General features: G+C 40.1%; 2 protein-coding genes across 2 annotated transcripts; both read left to right on the top strand.

Moving 5' to 3' along the window:
* Positions 1-7,528: 7,528 nt before the first annotated feature.
* LOC142969598 (chemerin-like receptor 1) lies at positions 7,529-9,369 on the top strand. Its single transcript, XM_076109579.1, has one exon. The coding sequence runs from the start codon at positions 7,532-7,534 to the stop codon at positions 8,639-8,641; it is 1,110 nt and encodes a 369-aa protein (XP_075965694.1). The 5' UTR covers positions 7,529-7,531; the 3' UTR covers positions 8,642-9,369.
* A 954-nt stretch (positions 9,370-10,323) lies between these two features.
* LOC142969585 (uncharacterized) lies at positions 10,324-15,619 on the top strand. The gene is made up of 2 exons (XM_076109563.1): positions 10,324-10,461; positions 12,965-15,619. Exon 2 carries the CDS (start codon positions 13,128-13,130, stop codon positions 15,036-15,038), a length of 1,911 nt encoding a protein of 636 aa, XP_075965678.1. The 5' UTR covers positions 10,324-10,461; positions 12,965-13,127; the 3' UTR covers positions 15,039-15,619.
* Positions 15,620-23,029: the final 7,410 nt, after the last annotated feature.

Here is a 23,029-nt window from a genome sequence, read left to right as displayed (position 1 = left end):
GGCTTTCCATGGTTTAAAAAAACAAATAATGTAACTGTATATAACAAATACCTTGGCTTCTGTTGTTGTTGTTTTTTATCAAAGGACCCTCAAGGCGATCTGTATACATTATCTGAAATTGAAACATGACACCTGTTACCGTTTGACTTATATGAGACTTATAATTGGCAACTTCACCGACAGTATTTACAATCTGGTAGAGCAGACAAATGGTAATATTATACAGTGACTTCTAGATCTATGTGTCATGCATTTGTGGGATAAAGCATTTTTAATTTATGGAAAGGCAAAATATTTTTTTATTAATAATAAGGCTTATTTATGTAGAGCTTTACAAGGGAGAAACCAGAAATACAATAACATTCATGCATAAATAAACACATGAGGACAACTTTACCCAAATTAAATAACCTACAGAGCAAAAGGCTACAATCATCTTTTGAGTAACAATGGTGCTTCTTCACTTCACAGTCCTGATGTTGGCTGCAATTTGACTCACAGCAGGATCCTTAGTTTCTACCATACTAGACCGAGTGGATATGTATTGTGCCATCTTTTTCATAATTTGAAAATAGATATCACATCAGTTTATGGTTTAATTTGTGCAACACAAGCAACAAGTATCTAAGATTTGGTTGACAATGGGAACTTTATGTTTTTCATCCCGCGCATACATTCCAGATGTTGATTAGTACATTATGCCCCAGCCTGTATGTGATGGCAAGGAAAACCAGCAATAAAACAAGTCCTCGTTGTTTATAGGCCAAGGTTGTAGACTATATTAATAATCTAAAAGTCTGGCACATCACCTCAATAGAATATTTTGACAAAGAACACAATGCATTTCTTGCCATAGAATATAGTATGTTGCAAACGAATGCACTGAAGAGTAATAATAAAGAATCTACAGTGTGACATAGTGATGAGGAACCACTGACAGACGTATAGCAAATTAATTTACCAAGTCTCCCCTTACCACTGATCCCATTATGTGTGTACATGATAAAACTGGGCACATGACCACAAAGACCATCTTTGGTACAGATTACACGACCTAGTTACACTAGATTTTGCTTAACTCATTTAGTCTAGTCATTTTGCCTGTAATGTCATCTTGTAATGTCTATTTCTTATGCCGCCTGCCATTTGGCTACAGAAACTGATTCAACTGACTTGTTATACTGCATGCTTTGATAAACATGTTTTTTACCAACGTTATTCAGCACTAGGACAGGCTAATGTACGCCTAATAAATACCTTTTATAGTGACTATGATATTATAAGGTTTAAAGTAGAAGCTGCATTTTATATTTGGCTTGGTTTAATCTTTTGATCATTGTTAGTTACTTTTTGGGGGAGATTGTTTTCTACTTTCATTATATCGATTTATCTGCCAGTTTTGTACTTTCCTTTACTCTACTACATGTCCAAGGTGACATCTATAAGTGTCTTGTTTTGTCCGACCAACAGCAAAAACAAACAAAGTTGATAAATTTAAATATTTAGATTACTATTAAAAAAGATAAAGAAAAAGCACCAGCACATTTTAGAAACTAGAATCAGGGAATATTTGGCTTTTTTAAATCAATCGACTAATTGAATGGAGAAAAAGGGAAAAGGACACCATTATTCCGTGTATTGTATGACTTTTGTATAGTGGCATATTGTGATGAACCTCTCCATAACATTTCTAATGTAAACAATGTAAATTATAATTTGACTGTTTTTATTTTAAGATTTCTTTTTGTCCTTAGTGGCCAACTCTGCATAAATGGTGATATTGATTATGATGTTATTGTGGTTCTTGTGGTTACTATTACTTCCATTATTAAAATATTATTTGGACCATGTTTCCTCTCATGATGTGCATCTCATAATGACCACATAACTTCACAAAACACAGTGCCTGGAATCTCTTTTCCTTCAACAGAAAGAGGTACAAGTGTGCATCACATACACAACTTATCTGATGTAAGGCATAACTAACAAGCAGCCAATCAAAGTACATATGTTTTGTGTTTGTTCACTTCATCATTATTATTATAGTCATGGCCATTAGCTGTTTTCTCAAAGATCAAGAACAGCAAACCTCAAAAGGCAAAAAACATTCCTGAAGCACACCGATTCATTTGTACCCTTTCATGTGCCTAAATTAGTGCAAACAGATTTGTAGCACTGTTTGCAATAACAAAACCATTCCAGTCAAGTAGTCAGGAAGCGGGTAAATCATCAGTCATTTGTGATTGTATAAATATTATGGGTGGACTTTTATTACCAAAGTCAGTAATCATCAGTAGCTTTTACATTATGTCCTATTATTCTGATACACTCAATTGTTTAATGCCAATGGTGGATTTGTTAATGAAATAGTGTTCATGATAGCTTATTTTTTGTTTATTTCAAATGTTTATACTCTGAAGAAAAATAAATGAAAACTTGTAGATCTATCTGTATCCTTTCACAATATAATTCTATTGGTTCATGCACATTATTTTGTGAGTCATTATCAGCTTTAAGTTGTTGTTTGATATGATCTAAAAATGAAGTGTGATAGTAAGTGGTATGATAGGAAGAACAGGTCTGGAGGCGGGACTGTTTGAGGAGGAGCAGGAAGTGGCAGGAGCCCAGCTTGATCCGAGCCTATATGGGATTGAGTTCAGCTGTGAGTCCTTTGCAATACCTGCAGCAAAACCCTGGTCCCTGTTCTGACTACAGCTGTTTGTCTGAGAGAAAATGTGAGTTTCCCCGTACATTTATGTATGCAGGACCTTGATGCTTGAGTTGTTTATGTTAAGTTAATGATGTACATTGTGTTACTCATCATTGATATGGTAGCCTGATATTTACTCCATATGTATTACATTTTGTGTAAGGTTATAATACATGGGACATATTTTCTGTTGAGATAAAACCAGCCTCCCCTGCCCACCTGTCCATGTCTAGCCCGAGGGGCTGCTGTGGCAGGAGGAGTGAGGAGTCCACTGCCTGGAAAAAATCGACGATTCGATCCCAGTCTCCATCAGTCCGCATGTCGATGTGTCCATGGGCAAGATTCTGAATCCCAAATGGCTACCCAAGGCTGTTCCATCAGCTTGAATGTGTGAATGAGCATTGAGTTTAGATCCTGATGGGCAGGTTGGCACCTTGTGTGGCATCCTATGCCATCAATTTGTGAATGGGTAAATGTTTACATGTAGGTTACAAGGCTATTTTATTGTCATTGTACAACAGGGTGGAAATGCAGATTGCAGTCCCATTTTGCTACACAACAAAACACAAACACACACACAACAAACCTCTATGTGGAGGGTGAAGGATGTATTAAGGAGTCTCAGAGCCAGAGGAAAGAAGCTAATTAGTGCTCTTTGCTCCTCTATACCAATACCACTGAGGCTCAGTTGATGGGTGCCAATAATGTTCAGGGTGGATTTAATGACCCGCTGTAGAGCCCTCCTGTCCTGTGATGTACACATCCCGCCAGTTTGTAATGTTTCCAGTCGGGATGCTTTCTATCACTCCTCTGTAAAAGTAAACAAGTGTTCAACACTAGAGTGGAGGAGGTGCTGGGGTCTGTTTGTGAGGAAGTCTAATTACCAGTTGCAGAGTGAGGTACTCGAGCCCAGAGTGCTAAGTGAAGCCAATCAGTTTCATGGGGGAGATTGTGTTAAAGGCTGAGCTGAAATCAACAAACAACATTCTGATGTAAGTCTTGTTATTTTCCAGATGAGTGATGGATGAGTGGAGAGCAGTGGAGAAAGCATCCTCTGTGGATCCGTTGGCTCTGTATGAAAACTGGTGAGGATCCAGGCTGGGTGGGAAGTTGTTTCGGATGTGCTGGAGAATCAGTTTCTCAAAGCACTTCATCAGAATGGGGGTGAGTGCCACAGGGCGATAGTTATTCAGACTGGACACTGCAGACTTTTTAGGTACAGGAAAGATGGTGGCTGTCTTGAAGCAGGTGGGAACACTCTCTTGTGGCAGTGTTGAAAAGAAATGATACCTTTCTCAAAGATGTCCAGTTGCTCAAAGGTGAATCCGTGGCAGAAGTAATGAACCTGTGAAACCTCACAGATTTAAGTCTTTGGGGAGAAACGTGACGTCAGCCACACCAACGCCCACGTCGAGGAGGAACTACAGCCTGCGCGCACCCATTTATTTAAATTTTTTTTTTATTTAAAAAACTATAAGTGTTGTGCAATTAAAAGTTTTCACAATTGCTAAAACAAAAATGTGTCTTCATTTATATAAAGAACTCCAGTATAGTACTACATTACACTGAGCAGCATCTTGTCAGTGCTGATTTGCATTGACTGAGGACTGTTTCTGTATGTCCTGAAAGTAACAGGTGAGATTACATCTTACAATAGTCTTTCAACATAGTGATATGTTGAAAATGTCAGTGATGACATCAGTTATCTGGTTGGCACATGTTCTTCGTACACAACTATGTTGTCAGGCCCAGCAGCTTTACTCACATTCACTCTCATCAGGTTGTTCTATTGCTTTTGTGATCACCACATCATCAACACATATATGTTGATGTATATTCTCCAGATTGATGACATTTTCCTGGGTGGAGGCATCCCTGAACATGTGCCGGTCTCAACTTTCAAAACAGTCCTTTAGAGCAGCTGTAGCTTCATCTGTCCACATTTTTTATTTTATTTTTTCTAATGGTGTAGCCAGTTTAATTAACTGGGTGTATGTAGGCAGCAGGAGCAGGGAAATATGATGCGATTGTACAAAGTGGGGGCGGGGGAGGGCTTTTTTCTGCAACCAGGAATATTTGTGTAAACATGGTCCAGTGCATTGTTTCCTCTGGTGGAGATGTGGACATGCCGGTGGAATTTAGTTAAACAGATCTTAGGTTTGTTTGATTAAAATCACCAGCTATAATGATAATACCATCTGCTTGTTTTGTCATGTGTCTGCGTTTGAGCACCAAGCCGCATTGATGGAACACAGTCCGCCTCCCCTCTTCTTACCAGAGTCTAGCGTTCTGTCGGTGCAGTATACAGTCCGCCAGTCAAGTACAATAGTTGGTTTCGAAAGACTATTAAGAGACTAAGTCTATTCACCATTTACAATAAAAACGAATTGGACTCTTCCGGTGTCTCATTTAACCTGAGCGCGCATCCAGTACCTGGTAACCTGCATACGTCTTATAGTGTCCTGATTGGGGAATAGTCTGCAGGTAAATTGGTTTGTTAAAATCTGATGTGTATGCTCTTCCTCTATGGGGTCACAAAACAAAAATAACAATACAGGTAAATTATATTGTATAGGATGTTTTATGTCATGGTGTCAGTATATGGTTATCATTAGCAGTAGTAAAGTGATGCCAACTGTTTGTGGAAACATTTTGTAGTTCCTCAAATTTGTATGACCACGCAAGCAAACCACTGTGACATTGATTGGCGTAGAAACAGGATGGACCAAGACTTGTGCAGCTGCCCTGATATGAACTAAATAATCTGTCCGGAAAAGATGTAATCTCACCTGTTACTTTCAGGTTTTACAGAAACAGTCCTCAGTCAATGCAAATCAGCACCGACAAGATGCTGCTCAGTGTAATGTCAGAATCAGAATCAGCTTTATTGGCCATGTATGCGAACGCAAGGAATTTGACTCCGGTATTCACTTTGTCCTCAACGTTTTAGTCGGCACACACATGTCCTCACAAAGACTGATGTAGGATGTCACAGTGTCAGTGAGCTCATCCAGGTCTGCAGCAGCCTCAGAAACACTCCAATCAGTGCAGACAAAGCCGGACTGTAACTCCAGCTTTGCCTCGTTGGTCCATCTCCTCACAGTCTTGACCACAGGCTTTGCAGATTTTATTATGACAGTGTAGCAGTGGTCCAGTGTGTTTTTGTCCCTGGTGCATACACTTAATACGTTTTCTGTATTTAGGCAGTTATTTGCTGAGGTTTGCTCTGTTAAAGTCCCCAAGAACAATGAGCAGGCAGTCTGGATGTTTATGCTCCATGTTGGTCTGCTCAGCAGGTGTTGGGATGTAAACACCGACCAGGATGAATGAGGAACACTCCCGCGGTGAATAGAATGGTTTACAGTCTATGAAGAGGGTTTCTAAGTGAGGGCTGCATGATTCCTTCAACACTGTGACATCCGTACACCAACCTTCGTTAACATAGAAGCAGATTCCGCCTCCCCTCGTTTTTACCGATAGTGCCGTTACGCGGTCCGTTCGGAGGAGTTGGAAGCCCGGCAGAGGCAGTGCGCTGTCCGGGATGTGCTCACCAAGCCAGGTTTCAGTGAAATAGGGCGGCGGATCTAATGTACAATACTGAAGTTGTTCATATAAATGAACACATTTTTGTTTTCTAGCAATTGGGGAAACTTTTAATTGCTCTACACTTGTAGTTTCAAATATAAGTCTTTACAAGAGATGTAAATAAAAAAAAAAATTAAAAAATTGGGTGCGTGCAGGCTGTAGACCTAGTTCCTCCTCGACGTGGGCGTTGTCATGACAGACGTCACATTTCTCCCCAAAGACTTAAATGTGTGAGGTTTCACAGGTTCATTACTTCTGTCACGGATTCACCTTTGAGCAACATCTTTGAGAAAGGTATCTTTTCTTCTTAGAATTTTATGTTTTTTTGCGAGATTAAACTAACAAGGTTGTTAAAAGGAAATATGACACTAAAAAAGTCTGATTTGTGGTATTGAGACCTCTAACCCTTTATGTAAATAATAAGATAATAAGTCATTAGAATGAATTGAAGGCGAAACCGCTTCTATCAGAGTGCTTTGTGCTTTTGTGGGTCATTGATGATTTTTTTAAAAGAAAACAGAGTTAGTTAAACGAATTGCTTTTGGTCATAAAATATGTTCCTCTTTGAAGTGTGCCTCAATGTTGATTATTCTGGAGCAACGGCCAGTTCATTTTGGTAGAATAATATATAAACAAAATAACACTTACTGTCAAACGAGGTTCAGGGTCAGAAGTAGCAGAAAGATGACACTTATTGAGTTCAAGGTCTTACAGTTGTAGAAAAGGGAACTGTTTTGGTTTTTAGTTGACATCGCAGATCTTTCGTGAGACAGCAGTTTTTCCCAATCTGGTTCTGGTTCGGGCTTTTGGAGAATAAACCAATAACTGCACAGATGCGATATAAAATGTTTTAATTTCAAAGATTTGATGAATGCTGATTTATTTTGAGATGAATACTTGCATCTTGCTGTTCATTAAATGAGAGACAGGATCAGCAACACGGTATAAAACAGGATTATCTGCATCCGCAAAGGTGGATTTCACACTCAGACAAATGGTGAGCAGAACCCCTGTGGCACACCTTTGGTAAAAGACAAGTATTCAGATTTAGCTGTGCCTTCCTTCTCAGACGTACAATAATGTTTATGAATAATAATGAAATTTAAAAAAAATTGTGTTTTGTCAAAGAGTTGTCTATTGTATCATTATATAATTTCAGACTGTTATTGATAAGGTAAAAAAGGAAAAATGTTTATATTGTTTCTTTATGTTGCCATCGTAGGGCTCAAAACACTGATGAAGATGAATACTACCCCTTCCTATCACATCAGTACAACAGATGTATCTGGAAATAATGGCTCTACATATATTGATGAGTATGCTGAGCTGAGAAAGTCTCTCCACATCATGTCTCTTGTTATTTACTGCCTGGCCTTTGTTCTTGGTGTGCTCGGGAATGGAGTGGTTATCTGGGTGACCGGCTTCAAGATGAAGAAAACAGTTAACTCAGTTTGGTTCCTCAACCTCGCCGTGGCCGACTTCCTCTTCACAGCGTTTCTGCCCCTGACTGTGACCTACGCAGCTTTGAATTTCCACTGGCCTTTTGGCAAGTTCATGTGCAAACTGAACAGCACAATAAGCCTTCTGAACATCTTTGCCAGTGTCTACATTCTGGTGGTGATCAGTGTGGACAGATGTGTGTCTGTGGTGTGGCCCATCTGGGCCCAGAACCACCGAAATGTACGCAAGGCATCCTGTGTGAGTCTGGGTGTTTGGGTGCTGGCTCTGATTCTCAGCACTCCATACTTCGTCTTCAGGGACACTGGGCCGTCATATTTCGATGAAGAAGTCATCAACTGCTTCAACAACTTTGCTCTTTCTGATGACTACGAAACTCCATCTGTGAATCAGCTGCGACTGCTTCGTCATCAGGCCATGACCATCACCCGCTTCCTGCTGGGATTTGTTGTCCCCTTCACCGTCATTGTCTCCTGTTATGCTGTGATAATCCATCGCATCAGAAGAAACCGCACTCTGGCCAGCCACTCAAGTCGCCCCTTTAAGATCATCGCTGCAGTTATCACTATTTTCTTCCTGTGCTGGGCTCCTTATCATATCATGACTTTAATAGAGATGGTGAATTTCCTACCGGCTTATCGAAGTGAGACATTAAACCATGTCACCACTATTGGAATCCCTATAAGCAGCGGCTTGGCCTTTCTCAACAGTTGCCTGAACCCACTGCTGTACGTGTTCATGGGCCAAGATTTCAAGGATAAAGTCCGCAAATCCATCCTGAATGTTTTGGAGACTGCCTTCCAGGAAGAGGATTCTGGCTCTCACACTGGCTCACAGTCTCTGGACACCAGTCAGAGCAAAGGGATAATAATTAATACTGAAGTATAAGGTTTCCCATGATATGAAGAAACCAATTCTGAAACTGTACATAGCAAATAATCTTGACACAAATATAAATGTATATATCAAATTACTTTTTTTGCTTTTTTAGAACCCTCAAGACGAGTTGTAAAGATGCCTTCAGTCTGTACCATGATGGAGCGAAAGGGGATTTCCTGTACAAAAGAACCCAGCAGTGGTTTCACAATAGGTGTTACGATATTTCGTACCATTTGACCATTTCCTTGCCCGTGTGAGACAAAAAAAGAGAACATGCAAACAAGTCCAAGTTGCTTTTATCTCCACCATTTTAGAGTGTAGCTATTCTATTTTTAAATTTTGCTAATTTGGCCTGTATGATTATTGTTGCCGGACAAATTACTCATAAATGTATATTTATTGTAGTGTATTGAGCACCTGGATGCCATCGATGTACTTGTTGCTTTCCCTGTACTGACTGCTGGCTTGATAAACATTTGTATTTATTTAATTACTGTTAGGACAGGCTAATATAATCGAATCAAAAATGATGACTTAACTGTCAGACAACACAGAACCAAAGAAAAATGAAATGGTCACTGATTCAATATGTGGGTATGAATATTGTGATGTAGCAACTTGTCTTTAAAAGCTTAATGTATTTGATTAGATGTTTATTTGAATAAAAAATGATGATTGTTTTTGTAATTTCTCTTGCTATTACGATTTTCTATTATTAAAATATGATTTGCACTTCACTGTTTTCCCCCTGTGATGTCTAATCACAACATCATTTTATAAAAGATTCTGCTTTGAATCAGGATATACTTTTTGTTGTTGATAGTCTTTCTATTATTACAGACTTGCTTCATTGTATTAATTGACCAGCAGAGGGAACTGTTATACATATTTAAGTGGAGGCCTGGGTCAAAAGGAGTTCTCCACACAACATCCAGTAATGTGCTGCAGAGTCAGATGCTTCTCAGACCAAGGACAGCAAACTTTAGAGAGAAATAAAGACTGCAGCACAAAAATGGATTTTTCGCCTTCAATTGTGCAAACTGATTTGTTGCACAGTTATAGATATTGTTAATGATCTCAATTGGGTAAATGTTATGATACATTTGTTTATTTTATTAGTGAAATAGTTTGTACACAACCTCCCCAGTCATTTGTGATTATGTAATATATAATACTAGCTTCCACATCATTATGTATTATTCTGATAATTCAGGCAGCACTTATGATACATGTGTACATTTTGTTAGCATAATAGTTTGGATGTAAACATAAATACATTATAAACTTTTTTTTCTATCTTCTGCAACCTTTTATAAGATGGTGTGTGCAAGCTTTTTTGTAATCCTGTCATTTTCTATCAATGATAAGGTATTGTTTTATATAATTATAATATAATATATATTATAATAGCTATATTTGGGGGGAAATTGACTCCAGTCAACTATAATTGTCAGTGAACTGTGGGTCCGTTTCATCCAGGCCAGACACCACAGTAAAGCAATATATTCTATGAGCATGTGTTCAATAAAGCTCTGCATTACATTGTTAGTTAGTTTAAAAATTGGTGTTATAATTCAAATTTTTTTTTTTAAGTTAATTGTGTGGTTTATGGGCACATTTTACTACAGGGTCGGGTGTATTTTGCAACGTCACAAAAACGTCACAAACGTATGCTGCGTGCGTCATGATGTCATAGCTGTTACCATTTTAAGATGTTCCGCGAGAAATAGCTCCGGCCTGCAGCGGCAGACAGCCGTCATCTAAAGAGCAGCACCGATGGGTCGCTGCACATGAAGTTCGCCTCATGCTGAGATGCGCCATGATAAGTGGTGAGTTGTGTTTACATCGAGCTGATTGGCTGAGTCCTACGTGTTTTGTTACACGTGAATAAACGTGCGTTTCTCCCCTTGCTATGTAGCGTTAGCTAGCAGCAGCTAACGTTAGCTGTTTCCTGACCACAATATCAGCTTCACGTCCACTTGAAACGATGTGTGCGCTGATCGTACGTGAGCTTTATCTCGTGCAATGAGCCCTCAACCTGTGCGTATTAGTTTAAATTAATCTTAAACTTTGCAAATCAGGCTAGCTGTCTGTCTGAAATAGATCCATGTCTGTGAAGGGTCCAGTCGCCCCCTGGCTGCACACATCGTCTTCTGAACACACTCGGCTGCTCGCGATCATCCTAAAATCATGCACACAGACGCAAAGTCGTCGTGTCTTCGTCTGGAAAAGATCTGTCAAAGCTTTGGAGACTGGACGTAGCTCCAGAACAAATGAGACAGTCTCACCTGTGCGCGTGAGCTTTAGATGTGTTGATGTTGGTAATAACACTGTCCTCATAGCGGATGCGCTCGTGCTTGTTATTTAATCTTGTACAGGTATATATTTCCTTGGCGAGATAAGATGGTCTTTTATTGATTTCGGTTGTTTTCAGTGTATACCCCGATCACAATAAGCCCACATCAGAAGTAATGAAGCAATATGTGAATCTATCTGAAAATATAACCTCCACTCAAGCGATTTGTTTGATGTTTTGATATCTAATCTGTCATTTGAACCAATTTCTAATGTTTTTATAGTTTGATTTGTCAAAAGTCTGGCATGGGCTTAATGGGTATTTAATGTACCTTTAAGCTCATGGGAGTTCGAAATAAGTCCACTTAATGATTTGCTGATAAATACATAATAACAATAGAAACGTGTTCTATTCAAACCTGTAATCTCTGAGCTCTCAAAAGCTATTTTAATTTTGGCTCCACTCTAATCCTACATCCTGTAAATGGCATTTGAAATGGGCGTGACCAGCATTTTAGCTGTGTCGTCACAAAAAAAAAGCCAAACTAACAATCATATCTATAGTGGAAATTACAGGTCTGATACTGATTATGTTACCTGGGCTTTGGGTACCCGCTGATCACGAGTACTAATCTGATACGAGTGTTTAATAACAAGCTGTGTGCCTCACTGTGTGTAAGTGAGATCATTCTTTTTATGTGTAAGGCAACGTCAGGCTTGACTTTTAAACATTGCTTTCCTGATAAATAGATACATGAATATTAATTTACTGAATTGTATGTCTTATTAAAGGTGTAATATATGTAATTGAGTGCATTAATATAGCAGCAAACAACTATTTGCTATGTAAAGATATAGTGGATAATGTCTACCTGAGCAGAGAATGAAGTAGCTCTCTCTCTCTCTCTCTCTGTGTGTTGCAATCCCAGCTTGTTCTTACTTTGTTGAAATAGCCATGGTGTTAGTGCATGTGAGCCAGCAACTTTGTAAAAACTAATTAAAAATCAACAGGAGTTATAATTCCAGTATATAATGTAGGACTCCAAATAGTGATTATTTTCATTATTTATTTCGCTGCCGATTACTTTCTTACTTAATCGTTTGGTCTACGAAATGTCAGAATAGTCCAGAGTGACGTCTTTAAATGTGTTGTTAGTCTAAAACCCAAAGACTTTCAGTTTAATGTGCAAAAGCAGGAAGTCTCTATTTGAATGACTGAGAACAGCATTTTCTGACATTTTTGAATGAATAAAACAACTTAAAAGGAATAATTGATAATCAAAATAGTTGGCAATTATTTTTTGTTGCTCGACTAATTGATTAGTAACTTGATTTAATTTAAAATGTTCACTTCATATCACACGTTACTTTGCACTTATATATTCTTTATCATAAACGGTCAAACCAGCAGTGTTATTTGTGCTGGTACAAGCGTCTGGTACAAGCATCTCTGTCACTCCTCCGCAGTCCAAATATGGTCACTTTCGTTCACTGGTTGCAAAACCTCAAGATTACGACAACCGTAATCCAAGATGGCGACGGCCAAACACAAGGCTTTATAATGGTAGCCCACAAACCAATGGGTGACGTCACGACGACCACGTTCACTTCTTATATACAGTCTATGGGTTAAACCTGCACTGGCAGTCAATCTGCCAGTGGGTGGGGGGGGGGACCGTGGCTCACTGGGTTAAGAGGGTTATCTGGTAATCGACAGTTCAAACCTTGGCTGGGACGTGTCATGTGTCGAAATGTCCCTGAGCAAGACACTGAACCCCTAACGGCTCCCCGGGCGCCTGTCATAGGCAGCCCACTGCTCCCTATATACAGGGATGGGTCAAATGCAGAGACAAACGTCCCCCTTACCGGGATAAATATAGTATAAAAAAATTCAGAATTAGTTAATGTGGCATCCAACTTGGATTATTTGAAATTAATGCAAAGTAATACTGCATGGTCATCAGGCATATATTTAGATATTTTATTCGACAAATTTTGGCTTCAGTGGTTTGTTAATTCTTGTTTTTATCCCCCCAGGTGCTGATACAAAATGAAAAACCTAGCAGAGGGATGACCGTTCTCGCAAGGACATTTTTTGAGAACCAGTCTGTTGGAAGAGTGGACATACCGATTCTCACATGGAAGCCAATTGTGTGGTTGTCTGGATATATTTTTACTAATACTGCAGATTGAAAAAGTGATGCCATCAGCACATCGCCAATATATATTCGTCATGGAAAATCAGAAATCAGTGAACATTATTGCTTCAACGCAGTTGAGTGGAGAATCGAGTACCTTCATCTGCACTGAATGTGGTGATGGGTTCAGTCAGTACTCTAATGTGTTGGCCCACATGGCTATTCATGGACCTTTGGAGTCATTTTCCTTGGATGGCTCATCAAATGGATTTGAAGTCCCCCGAGAATATGTGCTACAAGAAAATGGTACACTGACAGTTGTGAATGGTTTCGAGACACATTCTTCTGTAAAACCAGTATCTCCTGGAGTCCTGCCATCGCATTTCCCACCCCCCATCAAACCAGTGTCTCCAACCATCAGGCCACAGCCTTCTCCTTATAGAGATGTGTTCAGGCCAAGGCCATCAGACTCAAACTTGGACAAGTCTCGTCAGGGCCATTACCGTTGTGAAATATGTAGCAGATCATTCAACAGCCTACAGAGTTTACATCGTCACCAGCAGTATCGAAACACAGAGCGAGGTTACAAGTGCACTCTGTGCTGTAAGATCTTTGAAGGTCGACAGGACCTTAAGAAACACCTCCAAGACCATGCCAATGAAAGGTTTCACTGCTGTAGTCATTGTGGTAAGCGATTCCTTAAAGTGGATGCACTTAATGCTCATCAAAAAGAAAATCACCTCGTCCCCAAGGCTTTAGTTTTGAATAGGCAGGAAAAGAAGAACGAGAAAACATATGCTTGCAGAAAGTGCAAGTGCAATTTTTTCTGGATGTCAGACTTTCAGACGCATGCACTGCACCACTGCAAAGGAAAAGGGCCGGATGCTACTTTGGCATCCGAAATCGAAATTGAGGTGAACTCTAAGAACATAGACGTACCTCTTCAAAGCTGCTACAGTAATGGTACATCTATTGATGTTAAGAACGTTGGTAGTAAAATCTTAAAGGATACTAGTGATGAGATCAATACTGAATTGTCTTCCACACCATACAGATGTGGTTTATGTGGGGATCGTTTCCAAAAATTAACCGCTCTGAAGGAGCATCATCTCACACATCAAACTCAGGAGGAAATAGATCAGCTGACTCAAGAATCACAAAAAACCTTTAAGCGAAGAATGCCACCTAAAGGCAGACGTAGAAGGGCGAGTAATCCAAATGGCAAACTGCATCCTTGCAAGCACTGTCATCGCGTCTTTAATCATTCCAGTAGTTTATCCCGGCACATGAGATACCACAAGGGTACTATGCACACATGTGTATTTTGTGGTAGACATTTTCCACAGCGCTGTGATTTGAGAAGGCATATAGCCATGTACCACAAAACTGAACAGGAAAAGAAACCAGGTCCGAAACACTTATTCACAAATCCACAAGATGGTCCTGCACCTATTCTTAATGGCGACAAAAACTTAAGCTCTCCTGATGAGATAACCAAGAGCTCCTCTGACAATGAACAAACGGCATCACCAGAGCAACATCCAAAGGGGAAACAATCGGGCAAAGCGGGCCGAGTTAACTACAAGTGTCAGGAATGTGGAAAGAGATTTGGCCTGTTATGTGTGTACCAACGCCACTTGCGCTATCATAAAAAGGAACCTAGTAAGTGTCCGAGGTGTCCTGCTCAATTCAAGAACCCTTCATCCCTGGAGCTTCACCTTCAAAATCATCCGAGCATTGGAGAAGCTGATGATGTTGGACAAACCTCTCACGGCACTGGTTCCAGTAGGGACCCTGTCTTAGAGAAGGGTAATGCAGAGGACATAGAGGATGACTTCATGGACCATACTGAAAATGATAAAGGAAATTCTTCAGAGGTTCTCTATGAATGCACTGAGTGCACTGAGACATTCTTATGCTTGGACACGTTTCTTCAGCACCAGACTTCTCATGGCTCCGAAAACAACGGGTAACTATCCTGTCAGACCCACTTGTTATTGTTATTGCCAACAATCAAGCATCCAGTAGTTGAGTGTTTTTGACTCTCAGTAGTAATGCAACTATTTTAATAACTGTATATCGATGTAAAGTTTATAACATTTCTTTTTGAATAACTACTTTTATAAACACTTTTTCCTTTTGGCACAAAGAGAAGATTTCTGTTTATTAGTGAATTTCAGAAACCAATGGGAATCAGGAGACAAGGCTTGGATGGGGAGCATACCAAATTAATTTTGTATTAAAATAATAAAAACAAAACGTTTGACATCGGTTAATTGCAAACCTAGTATTCTCCCACAGGGTTCAGGTACAGTTAACTGTCCCACCAATTGTTGACTAGCAAGGATGAACATGAGGCTTCTCATTGTATTTTTAGTGGCTACCAATGCTGTTATTGTCAATCATGTTACTACATTTTCCATGTTTTACTTCCAATTTTTGTGATTTTGATATTGCCTGTAATAAGTGGTATGTGTATGTCTTCCTTTTGAAAGGGTAGCATTGTCACGGAGTGGATTTTTTATTGTGCCATTAAAGTTGTACAGAGAAATAATTTTATGTGCCATCAGTTTTGCTTTGACTCCCTTTTCACGGTTATCCGTCTATAAGAAAACCCCACTGGCTAAATAATTTAGTTCCCTTCTACATACTATGAAGGTGTCTTATTTCTCACACAAGGTCCTAAACTGTTTTAAAAGATAATGTCCATAGCAGCTTTGTGAGCATAGTGTATCCAATGACAAGCAAGATGGTGATGCCTAAGGACTACGGAAAAGGAGACTACACATGTTGCATTATCTTCAAAGCAGTACAGCTTACTTTGCGTGCCCTTTCTACTTAATGCCTAGAGTCAACCTTATGCCGTATCATCTTAACTTTTCAATGGCGCATTCTGTACTCCTGAATTGTTTTAAGTTTAATGACATCTCTTATTATACTGCTCTTGCCAAATTACTAATGTAGTAACAACCATGCATCACAGCAATGTTGTCCATTTTAGATATAGTAATAGAGTAATGGCTTATCAGTCGGCCTTGCTCCCTATTTTGCATTGTTTATACTTGACCTTGGCAACATAGCGCTAGCCTCCGCAGATGGTGTGCGAGCATTCACAAGAATTTTTGTGTGTTGCATTATTGTCCAAAACGCCAGAGGGTATAGCATAAGGACGAGTGTAAACAGCAAAATGCCATAAACAAACCTCCACAATGCCAAGAAGTGGTTGTAATTCATTGTAAACTCATATCTCATATCAACTACTTGATTGCATTCATAGAAGCCAGTTGCGGAGCCTTCACGCTGTGATTCCGTCATTTTCTGGCGCGCGTCTCGAAACCAGCTTCACTACGGTGACCATTAACTACGCTTTAGTCCTTGTGGCCAACGAAAGTACTGCAATCATCTACTATGGCCAAAAAAACATTCTTCTCATAGGCTAGCCATTGTTGAAACACCTCTTAATGAAAAACATTTACTTTGCTTCAGTATTTCGTGAACCTGAAATAATGCAGACATACTGGTTCCGTAACTTTTAGTGGAACATACTCAATATAGAGGACTGAGTGGGTGTGTGCCCTAGTTCTCTGACAAGTGTGTAGAAGCCCGAATGCTTGGCATGTGGTATTGCTGCTTGCAGCTTTCTTAAGAACAGTTCATACTAAAAACGTAACTCTTAACATTGAGTTTCCTTGGGTCCTGAGCGAATCCACTTCCCAGCCCAAAGTTGCGTCACGTACCCGAGTCTCAGCTACTCATGGTCAGAAACACTGGTGAACACAGGTGCAGACTTTATCATTAGGTTAGATAGGCAACTGCATGGGGCCCTCAACTAAAGGGGCCGCAAACAGCTGTTGATAAATTATGTTTGGCCTAGATATAACAAATATTGAATTATGTTATTATTCTAACTCTTTGTACCCTTAAATAACTTACAACAGACTCCCTAAGCACTTACACAATATGCAACTCAACTTACTTACTCACTGTGTACTTCTGCTTCAGAGAACAAATTTGCCAGTACTACTGCATTTACCTGACAGAAAAATGTTACTGGTTACATTGCAGATTCTGACTTTAGTCACAAAATAAAACTATTATAATGTGATTATGATGATCATTAATCATTAAACTAAACTATCATATTAGAATTGAAAGCTTCACCTCGACAGACGTTAAGTAAATGCAAGTACATTGTGCTAGTGCCTCTCTTTCACACTACACTTCAAGAAAAATGAATGCAGGTCTTTTACTGTGTGGGATTAATAGTTTTGTGTTGTGTGGTGACCCCCAAGTGGTTAGGGCGCACATGGGTTCAAATGCTCTGAGCAGCGAGTCCCTGTTTTGATTTCAAGCTGGCCGGACCATTTGCTGCATGACATTCCCCTACTCATGCTCCCCACATTTCTGGGCTCTCCACTGTCAATTTAACCTCTTAAGCCCGACGCCCAAATATAAAATGCCAAAATAAAATATATTGATTAAAAAACCTACCACTACCACTCTGAATATAAACATTCCCATTTAGAGAAAGGGTGAAACACAAAGTTCTCAAATCACTAAATCCGCCCCTGAAAGTTGTGGCTACTCGCGGTCAGAAACACAGGTGAAATGCACATAGTGGGGCTATTAATTACCAAATATGCGTATTAGTTTCTTCCTTTCACATAACCACGGTATAAAGTATAACATGGATTTAATTAGCTGAGTAACTAGTGGTGTAAATTAGTATGACAAACAATATGAGTTGCTGTTCCAGTAGGCTGTCGCTCTTTGACTCTAGGGACGAGAAAAAGAGTTCGGTTGTAACATTAGTGTACCCAGCGTCCAGCAACAAAAGTGAACTACAGTCACAGCCTGTAAATGCCTGTTGTGGACAACAGTCAGTCCGTAGAGCCGTGAAGCACCGCCCCCGCTGCTGCACCATTCGCTTGTTTAATCAAAGTTTATGAATATAGAATAAACAATACACCTGCATGGTGTGAATTAGATCAGATGGACAGTTCATAAGATATGCGCAGGACACACACATACGTACAGACAGACTGAGATTCCTTGCTTAATAGTTTGAGCTGGAAGAGTTATGTACTAGCGTACTATTTGGGCACTGAGCAATACATTTATTTTGAGCCAAAAACATGTAGTAGTGTTTGAAGTCCTTCTCCTGGGACCATGCAGTTATGCAATCAAACTTTTCCAGTCTTCTGCAAACCTTGATTTACTATCTTTACCTATCTATGAGAGAGACATCCTGCATCGACTCTGCAACCCTTATGATTCTGCTTAGCACAAGCAGTCTTGAAACTATAGGTGAGGTGAAATACTTTGTATCAACGCGATTCCCGATGCAATTGACCTTTTGCTAAGCAACGCAACCTGCTGCTACTCCATCATGCTGTCAGCTACCATGGAGCCCACACTGTCAATAACTGCACTCCCTGTATCTAATTTTTGGTAATACTAAAAAGCAATTTGATAGAGAAGCAGACAGAAAGGTTTGCGTTTGAAGGATATGGCCAGGATATCAAACTGATTCGGCAGCAAAAACGTGTTAAAAAGAGAAAGATAGAAGCTAAAGCCCACAGATCACAAGTGAACCACCAACTGTCGATCGAGTCAGAGAACAATGAAATTAAGTAAAAATACTGTATATATCTCCTTCCAACTTCTGCGGGTACTGAGAATCACTATTAGATGTGCTTCAAGCACAACATTTAACCGTGACTTGCTTGAAATCCACATAACTAGACTGAAAATCTGAAAAAATTGCTTGAGAGTCTATTGAGCACACCTGGATAGTTATAGGACCCTAGTCAGAGCTGGTCAATGCTACTCTTATGATTGGTCAGTCTGCTTTCGAGGGGCAGGACGTAGCCATTGGTCACTTGCATATCAGCAAGGAAGGTATAATTAGTGCCTTGTGAGCACTGCCTTTTATTCCTGGCATAAAAACTAATATTACAAGAACTGCCCAATCTCAGAACCCATCAGCTATCGGTCTGACGACTAGCCTCTGGGGGCAAGGACTTGTATTTCTGGGGTTATGGTGTAGCCAGTGGTTATTTGGACCAAGACTTCTTTTTCCGTGGGAGATGACCTGTATGACTGGATTGTTTCACATGTGGGCAGTTTACAATCCAATTTTAAACCAATATAAAGCAAAATCGTCAGATGATAGCCACTGAGTTCCAAGATTGCATTTAAGCCAATGCGTTTTGCCTATTTTGCTCTTCAAATGGACGGTATACTTGAGTTCAACCAAAGCCTGCTCGAACATGATTGGTCAATAATGCAATGGAAACCAGAACCCTTCAGATACCAAAATCTTGTCCAGTTGCCGCAGCATACGAATGCCGATTGTCTTTATAGAGACCACAATGTGTATAGATACAATAGATCACATTACATATTCTTTCCCGATGGCAACATGCACTGTGGTCACTTTTGGCCTCCTTTAATGAAAACATTCATTAGAATTGTCTCCGATACCTTTCTGTTTGCTCTATATAATGTAACCATCTGCTGATTCAAAGGGAACATTTCTTTCCTCCAGGGGGCAGGCTAGTATGGTTTTGTTTGTTTTTTGTTTCGGTTTGCTCTTTGTTTTGGTCTTTCTTGCCCTTAATGATTTGCCCCATCCGCTCAGACATCAGCATACTCAGCTGCTGCAAAGCCAGGCGTCCATCCTTGTTCTATATTATGTAGCACATCTGACAGTTTTCAAAACACCCTGAGAGGATTTATGCCTTGTCATACCCTACAATTGATGGACAGAAGAACATACATATGTCCCTTTCTTCATATGGGCAGCCAACAGCAATGGCCTAAATGGCCTTGGGTTAAACAGGGAAATTCAACTGTTTGCTTGGTAAATAACTTGTTCTTCTTAACAAGCCAAGAAAACAGACACACCAGACAAAGTTCAGGTCAATAAATGATCTAAAGGCCCTGATATAATCCAAAACAAACGCAGACAGCAGACATTCAAGGGGTTCTGTATGCTAATGTGTCCGCACAGGCAGACTTGATCAAAGGCAGTACAATCAGTGTGGTCATAAACACATGAACTAATGGGGGAACCGCCCCTTTTAGGTGACCCAAGCAAGTCCATTTGGTCCATTATAGCTTTCCCCATAATTCCCTGTGTGTTACTGGTGTCTGTGTTCAGGAATTTACCATTCACTTTTGGCAATGGGTTTTTGACCTCTACACAAAGGTCCCTGCATGACAATACCTGTAACCACTGTAGTCTGACATCCCTAAATGTTATCAGTCTTGTCTTGTATGGTCAGTCACCTTTTAAATACATGGTGTGTTCCTGTTACCAGAAAACATTCCACCCTTGTCTGCAATTCTCACATACACAAACATACCTCTTATGAAATATTTGCCTTGTCTTAGGTAAATCAGCAAAATGGCATATTCTAATTTACTAGAATACATTAACCAATTCAAGTGTCCTTGTCCAGATCAGTAACTTTGGTTGACTCCTAAATACAGTGTGTATACACCATGTGCCTCCTCCAATGCACTTGTTACTACTGGATGCTAAACCCATAGACTGTGTATAACTCTAGACCAGCTCTATATCTCCTCCAAATCCATCCCCCCCACCACCCACACCACAATCACCAACTGCCTCACAGATGTAAATACATGGATGCAAGCCAACTTTCTCAAACTCAACAGGGACAAATCTGAAATCCTCATCATGGGCCCCAAATTCCAACACAACTTCTCCCTCTGCATCGATGGCACCACTGTTCCTGCTTCCACACATATCTGTAACCTTGGTATAATTTTTAACAAACCCTCTCCTTTGAACGCCACGTCAATCACATCACAAAAAATGCCTTCTTTCATATCAAAAACATTGCCCGTCTACACTTTAACACTAATCCATGCCTTCATCACCTCTCGACTCAGCCCAGCCGCAGCCTGCAGCCATGCTCGACTGGACTACTGCTACAGCATCCTGTACAGCCAAAATCATCAACAAACTACAATACATCCAGAACGCCTGGCTATCGGCAGATCATAGAGCTGATTGGTTCTTAGATTTGACAACAAACACCACGTTTTGTAGAAAATCCAAATTTTCTGCGTAATTGTAATATTTAACGCTCGATTGTTGGCTATTAGTCTCATGTTGAACAACGAAGGTTTAATCTAAAAACATGTATTGTGTGATTGATAATAATAACTTTATACAACACATATAAAAACCAGCATCAAAGTGTTTCAAAGGCAGACATAAAAAGAACATAGGATAGAATACAATGCAGATACAAGCACATTTCTACATAAATATATATTTACAAACACGCATGAATAAATCCGAATGAGGTCTGTAAACTACAAGTAGATCAGATTTATATGGATGTAACTGTTTCTTTGACTTCCTGTTTTTTCTTTGAAGGCGGCTGAAAACCGCCTGCTCTCGTCCACTTGGTGAGAGAAAAGGCAAAAAAACAGAAAGAAAACAGTCATGGGTGACTAAACGACCATCTGAGGGCCATTTATGGGATTTCTGACTTTGTCGAGTACATGGTTCTGTTATTGGCAGATCCACTCTTTGGGTTCAATATCCACTGCAAAAAATGCACTGGGCTGAATAATCAAGAACAAAGTGGACAAAAGCACTTTGTTTGGGTTATGATTACATAATGCACTTACATGATCATCAAAAAACGTGACTTTCCAATGTTACCAATGGATGTATCAAAAAAAATCTGTACTACGTTCCAAGATGGTGCCCCATTCATTCTTCTGAAAGTTGCACACTGGGTGTATACACCAAAAAATTCTCTAGGGCCTTAGCGCATTTTTTTTGCATATCCATCCATACCCTGACTGAATTTAGCAAACGCCACATAAATTGCGTGCATGGAGGTGCTTTGAAATGCAATTCCAATTGGATTTATGCAGATGCTTCTCAGTCGGGAGGCTCTGCCGGCTTAAATTGTATTTCAAAGTGTGGAAGTGCTGAAGAATCCATGCTGCTTCTAGCTGAGAGCTATGGAGGACAACATAGAGGAGAACAACCGTCAGGGGACAGGGGCAATGAAATACATTGTCTGCTGGCACTTTCAGTTCCCCTCTGCAGCTTCCCGCCAATCACTAGCCTCTTCCGTTTCTATATTTGTCTGGTGCAACGGAGGAGTTCTGCACCGTGACTTGACAGCGTGAGAGGGTGAATGGTTCAACGTTGAAAAGCTGCATTACCAACGTAGCTATGTAGTCACTAAGGCCTAAGTTGTTAGCACAGTAACCCTTGCAGATTGTTTGCTGATATCTGGACACACAAATCGGATCTGATCACTTGTAAACAACAGCGGGGACAGTCTGTCTTAAAGATTTTATTTCAGATACAAATTGATTTGTCTGCAGTCTGGATGTAGATTTTTACTTGCCTGCATTCTGGTAAGGATTAGAAGGGAAACCTAATATTTGAAGTTCTGGGCGTAAGGCGTCAGTATGCTTGTCAGATGTCAGAATACCCCCCCCCCCCCCCCCCCCCTTTGTAACTTTCACAACTATACCCTAAGGACATTTAACACAGGACAAGGTTTGCGCTGCACTCACCGCTGGGTTCAGAGCATATCGCGGCACGCTTCGGTTGCCAAAAACCGCCGAGGAGCCGTGCAAGCCATTACAAATAATGGGTTTCGAAGCACATTGGTGCTGTTGTCTGTAGTGCAGGGGTCAGTGAGGCGGAATTCAAACTTCAAACTAGTTTTTCGGATACCCCTGCCTTAAACATATGACATTGTAGAGACCACTTCTTACAGTACTTTTGGTGGGGTAAGGGTAAAGTGTGTTTCTACCATTTTTGGGGGTTGAAGGCAACTGTACAGCTTGGAGAATATGGATCTTAACTTCAGTGCATAATACCCAACAATTAAGTCATTCAGTTACACTGAAAACTATATAGGGAGTAGTACCATTCAGACCCATTGTTATTGCA

Source organism: Anarhichas minor, unplaced genomic scaffold (genome assembly GCF_050575085.1).
Source record: "Anarhichas minor isolate MPS153535 unplaced genomic scaffold, ASM5057508v1 ptg000041l, whole genome shotgun sequence".
NCBI lineage: Eukaryota > Metazoa > Chordata > Actinopteri > Perciformes > Anarhichadidae > Anarhichas > Anarhichas minor.
Note: the sequence above shows the minus strand (reverse complement) of the source record. Positions and strands in the feature narration are given on the sequence as shown.

What these genes read in the sequence shown, in the direction of transcription:
- LOC142969598 (XM_076109579.1), top strand. Translation starts at nt 7,532, where the DNA reads ATGAAGATGAATACTACCCCTTCCTATCACATCAGTACAACAGATGTA.
- LOC142969585 (XM_076109563.1), top strand. Translation starts at nt 13,128, where the DNA reads ATGCCATCAGCACATCGCCAATATATATTCGTCATGGAAAATCAGAAA.